This window comes from Coffea arabica, chromosome 10e (genome assembly GCF_036785885.1).
Source record: "Coffea arabica cultivar ET-39 chromosome 10e, Coffea Arabica ET-39 HiFi, whole genome shotgun sequence".
In the NCBI taxonomy this organism is placed as follows: Eukaryota; Viridiplantae; Streptophyta; class Magnoliopsida; order Gentianales; family Rubiaceae; genus Coffea; species Coffea arabica.
This window is the reverse complement of record NC_092328.1, coordinates 13513610-13521638: the sequence shown is the minus strand read 5'-3', so window position 1 is coordinate 13521638 and position 8029 is coordinate 13513610. Positions and strand designations below refer to the sequence as shown.

Here is an 8029-nt window from a genome sequence, read left to right as displayed (position 1 = left end):
AGAGGGCTTAGCGACCTGTTTGTACGTCTTTTACAAAAGCGTGCAGTATATATTGTTTGGAGGAAAGCAGCAACGCAGACGGTGACTGTGAGTACATAAACTCTACAAACCTGAAGTTGTACGCTTTGTGTACCAAACGTTGTAGCAATTACACCAATCGGTTTGAACTAGACAAATTTTAACTTGTGAGGTCCTGACCCAATATTTTACACGCAAAATGAAGTCCACAAAGCCCCAGATAAAAAGTCTAAAAAGACCCAAGCATAGCTATTCAACGTCCTCTCCCCTCCCCAGCCCAATTTTTCCTCTTGCTACCCATCCCACACTGTAGCCGTAAGACAGTGGAGTTGAATCTGTAGAATGGCAGAGGCTATTAAGCCCCATGCAGTTTGTATAGCATATCCACATCAAAGCCACATCAAAGCCACAATGAATCTAGCAAAACTCCTCCACCACAGGGGCTTCTTCATTACTTTTGTTAACACAGATTTCAACCACAAACGGTTGCTCAGATCTAAAGGTCCAAGTTTTCTGGAGTGCTTGCCGGACTTCCGTTTCGAAACTATCCCAGATGGCCTGTCTCCTTCTGATTCAGATTCCAGCCAAGACGCTAGTGCCCTTTGTGAATCCATTATGCACAACTTTCTTGCTCCCTTCAGGAACCTCCTTGTGAAACTCAACGAGAATCCCTCCACTGAAAATCCTCCAGTGACTTGCATAGTCGCTGATGGTTTAATGTTTTTCACTTTTGCTGCAGCTGAAGAATTTGGCATTCCTGTTGCTGCTATCTTCACCCTGGCAGCTTGTGGAGTAATGGGCTATTACAAGTTTTGTTCTCTCTTTGAAAATGGTCTAGCACCACTGAAAGGTACTAGTGTAAATTCAATGGTTAATTACGTTATACATACTAAGTAGGAGTAGTATGAAAAAGATTTGGATTTGAGGACACATCTTAGCTTTGATGATTACCTCTGATGTTGCAGATGTGCGCTACTTAAAAAATGGTTACTTGGAAAACACTAGCATACAATGGATTGCAGAAAAGAGTATTCGTCTGAAAGATCTTCCAAGCCGTCTCCGAACAGCAGATCCTAATGATGTCCTGTTTCACTTTCTGATGGAATCAGCTCAGGATGCTTCAAAAGCTTCGGTAGTAATTATCCACACTTTTGATGCCTTGGAGAAAGAGATATTAGAATTTCTATCTTCCAAGTATCCACTTGTTCATGCTATTGGACCCCTTAGCTTGCTCCTGAATAAGATTCCTAAAGAAAACCCCTTAAACTCTCTTGATTGTAACATGTGGAAAGAAGAAGCAGAGTGTCTTCAGTGGCTCAACCGCCAGAAGCATAGTTCTGTTCTTTATGTAAATTTTGGTAGTGTCATAGCCCTTACGCCAGAGCAGCTGGGAGAGTTCTGTTGGGGTATAGTTAATAGCAAACATCCATTCCTGTGGATTATAAGGCCTGATCTGGTTGATGGGAAATCATCAGCTTTGCCAGATGAAATTTTGGCAGAAACTAAAGATAAAGGCTTTCTAGCTGGCTGGTGCCCACAAGAGAAAGTGCTCAATCATCCTTCAGTAGGGGGATTTTTGACACACAGTGGCTGGAATTCGACAATTGAGAGCTTATCATCTGGAGTGCCAATGATCTGTTGGCCAGTTAATGCAGATCAACAGATTAACTGCAGGTATGCCTGCTCAGAGTGGGAAGTTGGCCTCGAAATAGAGCAAGAAGTTAAAAGGGATGAAGTCGAGAGAGTTGTAAGGGAGTTGATGGATGGTGAGCAAGGAAAAACACTGAGAAATAAGGCAAAATATTGGAAGAAAGTTGCAGAAGAAGCCACCAGTGAATATGGATCATCATCACTAAGCATGGATCAATTAGTAAAAATACTATCCGCATCAAGAAATTAAATTGTTTACTAGCTATTTGTAATGAAGTGGAACTTTAGCTGCATGAAGAAGTCTATATATTATCAAATTTAGAACAAAGACTTGATCTATGATCACAAGTAGTAATAAAATAATGGACAATGCTTCAATGTGGATAGTTATGGTAATAATATTGGGGAAACCTTCTACTATTGTAGGTTTCTATTAACATTAGCGACATATTAGGTTTTTTAGCGTCTTTTTCGATATTGTATTAGAATAATTAATATTAATATTAGTAAGTTTTTAAATAAAATTGGTAATTATGTCTCCTAAACAATACTCACTCTGTCCCATATATTTAGTCATATTTGGAGATATGTGCTTTTTATGCACAGTAAACTCGACCAAAATTTTTTTTCTTTAGTTTCACTTTTGCTCTTAATCATGTACTGGTCAAAGTAAGAAGTAGAAAGCAATCCCATCACATTTGTCTTTATGTATCATTAATGAATGATATAAGATAAAATTCAAAGTATAAAATAGTTAGAAATGTCAAACATGACAAATATTTTGGGACAGCAAAAAATAGAAAGTAGGACACTTTCAATGGGATGGAGTGAGTAACTTATATTCACAAATAGAAATTTACACTTAGTGTAATCAGATTTACTCATTATCTAACAAAATTTTGTTTTTCTTTAAATTAAACTTACTAATAGTAAATGAAAAAAATTTTGCTTCTTTAAGTAAAAAAATCACATGTTTCCTTACATTATGAAGCATAGTGGGACTATTACTCTCCTCAATTATCTTCCTCCTATTCTACTCTCACAATCATCTTGACTAATTTTTTCTGACAAATGTGCACTTTTTCCCTAATGTTATTTTTCTTTGAAAATTTCTCTCTTAATTAACAATCAACTCTAAATGTTTAACAAAATGACATTAATGACCTCAAAATAACAACTAGTATAAAAATACTTTGAAGAAGATCTGGATTTTTTTTGGGCCTATTACTCTCCTCAACTGTCTTCCTCCTATTCTACTCTCACAATCATTTTGGCTAACTTTTTCTGACCATTTTGCACTTTTCTCCTATTGTTAATTTTTGTTGCAATTTCCTCTCTTAATTAACAGTTAACACTAATGGTTTAATAAAATGACATTAATGACCTCAAAATAACAATTAATATAAAAATAGTTTAACAGAAGATCTGGATTTTTTTTGAGAGAATGTTCATAAAAATGAGATCCAACTGCTAAATGAAAAAACACATGCATACATATAATCTATTGTGTAATTTAAATTAAATTCATTTCACGTACAAAATAATCCTAAAACACTATAACACCATGTTATATTAACAACCAAATTTTTTTTTATTGAAATTCTCAAATATCCATGACATGTATATGAGAGATATTTTACCATATTATATCTCACATCTATTCAATAATGTTAATTTGAAGAGGAATATTTTTGATAATAGAATCACTTTCGATTTCATTATCAAGTTGAGATTTTTAAAAAATAAAAGTGAAATATTTTGCGAACCTAGTTTTTTATTTTCTAAAAAATTTACAAAATGCTATATTCTAGCAATTGTTGTTATTAACACTTCATTGTCTAGACCAACTTTTATCAAGGTAAAATTAGTGTCATTAATGATAATTGAAGTTCTATTAGCATTGCTTTATCCAAATGTAAATACTTAACCTTAGTCACAAAATGATAGCTACTTAAAAAAAGAGAAATATATGCTCAATTGATTGTATTAAAACTACAAATTCCACTAATAGATAATTGATATATGTTGTTATGTTTTCATTTGTCAGAAATCAATGTCCATCATATATTGTTGAAAGACTAATTGACAAATTATTTAAACAAGTCCGACCCAAACTCATGATGTGATACGTATTGCATTTGTGCACCTTTATATTCATTCCATTGTCCTTTCTTTCTATTTGTTTTCTAAAGGTGCAAAATTCTTTTGATTATATTAGTGAAAAAGCATAAAATCTTTTACAAAATTATTCTAATTTATTTACAAAATGTAACTATGTATAGGAGTAAATATGTATTGTAAGAGTGGTTTGATAATTTTCTAGTAAACATAACAACTATGCAAAAAGACTTGATTTTATTGTGCCTTTAATTAGGAATATATTACCAGTAATAATGGTAATAGTGAGATTGGTGTAAATTTCAAAACAATGTACACATAGTTACAGTAATTTTTTTGATCAATCAGACTAATATAATAAATATAAGCCATAAAATAGTAAGTTTTAGTAATTTGTAAAATGACAATTTTAGCAATTTACATACCATTCATCTATAAAAACTTAAGATTATTGTAAAATGACATTTTTAGCGGTTTATGTACCATTTGTCCATAAAAACTAATGGTTTTATTCTCATAAATTTACTAATTCTGGTTGTGTATAATCTTCACAAGGATAATGTTAAGTTTTTACAATAGAGTAATAGCAGAATTACCAAAATTTGGGAAAGATAAAATACCAAATATAACACATGTGTATATTATATATAATTAAATATTCAACACAAAAAAAGTTTGATAGAAAATGCACACAAATGCATGTGTAAATATACAAAATATATTTGAAAGTTACTGAATTTAATATATGAGTAAAATACTATAACTTTCAAAGATTATGCTACATTAACACAAGTTTAACTTTTATTCTTGTGTCCCAAACAATAAATTTATTCAAACTTCATCATTTTATTATATTCATAGGTATTAAATTATAGAAATCGTGATACATAGAAAGTGCTATTCTATATATAACTAGGAAGATTTGTTGTTATTGTTATCCAAACCTTCAAACTTTTCAAAAAATTGAATAATAATTCAGAATCTATAATACGACAAAATTTTATCACATGTTTTATAGGGTTGTCTGAAAAGTAAAAATATTTTTCATAGTTTTTTAAAATGTATAAAACAAAGAAGATTTTTTAATGATACGTATAATCATATATTATACATGTATATTACAAGTACTAACTAACTATAATACTAAATTTCAATCATTAATAAAAAAATCTTAGCACTATTTCAAATAAACTTCCTAATACTAGTTTTATATAAGTTTTTAAAAGTAAAATAGTAAATTTATGCCACAAACTTGTAGGTTTTGATCATTAATCAAATGTACTACATTATCAATAAGATATACTATTTATATATAAAAATTTACTATTACTTGAACTAAACTTACTCTCTAAAAAGTAAGTTTGGGATATAAAGTAGTAATTTATTCCCTAAAAAAATTAAGCTTCATATTTATTCTAATTTACTTCTCGAGACACAAAAAGTACTAATTTATTATGTTGACTTACTATTTTAGATGAAAAATTTACTACCAAATATTTAGACATTATCTTATTTAGATGGATGTGTTTAATAGGTAATTAAATAGTCACTAAAAGTGTGACAACCTATAATATCATATAATATCAAGTAAAAACTGTTTCATTATCATAATGATTGTTACTTAAATATTTTCCTAAAATAATGCATTTAAGTTTCAAGGGGAGGTTTGGTTTATTTTATTTTATTTTTTAAATTTTGTCTTGGAAATTGCTACTCTTATGTTGAATTATTGAGAAAGCCATTAGCCATTTATTTTTCAATCTGGCAATACAAATTTTGATACCTGAATGAAGCAATTTCTTTTTTTTTTGAGCAAAAAATGAACCAATTCCAACGTCCATAGTTTTATAGTTTCCTTTTTCTCTATATCCCATGAAAAAATTGTTATTTACCTTAATCTCAAGCCTATTTTTACATGTGATGAAGACTTGAATTAACTATTAGTCAGTCTTTTCTTTATACACATGTCAATGTAGAAACTCCTGCGTTGGGCCCAACTAAAACACATTAACCATCCTAATTTTTATTCATCTAACATGTTTTAGGTAACTAGAAGTTTTTTTTTTTTGAAAGAAACAGTCATGCTTTATTTATAATCATGAAAAGGTAGAGATCTCATGAGAAACACAAATAAGGAAAGTGAACCTTATCTAGACCAACTATTCCTTTGACATGGTTTGGTAGGTTATGGGAGCGATAGCAAGAGAAGATTTAGTTGGTGCTGGCGAGCTGAGCAAGCGCATCTACCACTGCATTGACTTGTCAAAAGCCATGAAGAATGTGAAATTACCCAGTCCTAGTGACTGACCAGATTTGGCAAATAATATGATTAATGTGCCATTGACATGTAGCTTTCATTTGAATCACATCGAGCAGTACTTTGGAGTCCATTTCTACCAAAGCCTGGGAGCAGCTGTGTGCCTAGCAAGTAAGAAGCCCTTCTAATAGTGCTCGTGCCTTAGCTTCCAAACTTGTGCAATGGTCGTAGAATGTAGAGAAAGCAGCTGTCACTTGGCCTGAGTGATCCCGGAGTATTCCACCCTTGCCAGAGTGCCCAAGGTTTCCTAGCAAGGAGATTAGCATTTGAGTTCTTGCATGTCAAAGGCCAAACATGCAAGATCGCCTGTACATCCGTGATGATGAGACGACAGAGCTGAGCAGCTGAGGTGACTATGCCATAAAAAAGATGGCGATTCTTGGCTTTCCAAATTTCCCCACAAACAATGGCTAGCAAAATCTATAAGAGACAACCTCTCGTTGATAAAGCAGAGGAGTGAATCCATAGGCTTTGTAATCGAACTAGAATGTCATCATTTTGAGAACTCGGAATATCTAAAAGATGCTCAAAGAAAGACTAGAGATCTTCAGCTAGAGGACACGATGAGAATAAATGATCTAGTGTTTCACAGCTGGTGCAGAAGGGGCATTTTGAAGGCATAGTGAACCCCAAGCTTTGGAGAATATCAGGCAGCGGAATAGCATTGTTCAAAAGCCGCCACATGAATATCGAAATGCACAGTGGGATTCGTAGGTTCCAGATGTAACGCCTTGATACCATCGGTGATTTCCTGCATCGTATAAGATCGCAAGCGGATGAGAGCGAGAAGCGACCCGAGGCAACTGGAGACCACACAAGCTTATCCCTCTTGTTACAGTGCAAGGAGATCTGCCTAATTTTTGCCTGCTGGGCAGGGGAGATATGTGGCTCCAGTGCTCCTAACTGCCAGCCATCATTATTGAAAGAGTCATAGATGCAACCCCCAAGGGAGGGGACGGCTACTAGGGACGTCGCCAGAGGACCATTGCCAAGCCAATTTTCGAACCAACATAACAATGAACCATCACAAACTAGCATGTGAGAGTTTTTTTCCACAATGTGGCGAGCTCGGAACATGCTCCGCCAAATCCGTGAGTCCGTTTGCTGCAACCTTGCGATAGAGGTGTGGTCAAATCGTTTGATGTACTTGGAAGCCGCAAATTCTGACCAGAGTGTCACACAGGACCGAAATTTCCAGTAAAGCTTACAATTGAATGCCATGCATACATCATCAAGCTTCCGGAGCCCAAGGCTATTTTCTTCCATTGGATAGCATAATTTATCCCAAGAGAGCCAATGCCTCCTCTGTACTCCGTCTGAACTACACCAAAAGAAACAAGCGATCAATTTCTCTAGTGTCGCCAAGGTTAGCTTTTGGAGGATCCAATATAGCCATGGTATGTAGATGTATTGTAGCTAGAATGTGCTTAATAAGCACTAATCGCCCATCGACTATGAAGAGCTTACTCCGTCATCCAGTAAGATGCCGGTTAACCTTATCAACGAGAGGTTGGAAATATGTCCCCTTGGGCCTGCCTTTGAATAGCTTGCATCCCAAGTAATCAATCGGAAGACTCTTGCTGTTCATACCCATAAAAGAGGATACAGATCTTGCCTTTACTCAAGGACATTTCTCAGAGAGGACAAAGTGGTTCTTCGACAAATTAACCTTTTGACCCTAGCCTCGCTCGTAGAGGGTGAGAAAATCCATCAATCCCTTGATCGACCTCCTATCCGCCCTGGTGAATATCATAATATCATCTGCAAAGCTTAAGTGAGAGGCACTCAAGCGCCCATAGCTAGCAATCAAACCGGTTGTGACTAAGTGGTTAAGGCCTTTGCTGAGAGTCTCAGACGCTAGAATAAACAAAAACAGTGAAAGTGGATCTCCCTGTTTGAGACCCCTGGAGGATTGGAAGAAACCAC

At 34.4% G+C, this 8029-nt stretch overlaps 1 protein-coding gene across 1 annotated transcript; it reads left to right on the top strand.

The window, feature by feature from the left end:
- The first annotated feature begins 270 nt into the window (after positions 1–270).
- Positions 271–2116, top strand: LOC113712214 (7-deoxyloganetin glucosyltransferase-like). The gene is made up of 2 exons (XM_027235539.2): positions 271–868; positions 984–2116. Exons 1-2 carry the CDS (start codon positions 361–363, stop codon positions 1916–1918), a joined length of 1443 nt encoding a protein of 480 aa, XP_027091340.1. The 5' UTR covers positions 271–360; the 3' UTR covers positions 1919–2116.
- Positions 2117–8029: the final 5913 nt, after the last annotated feature.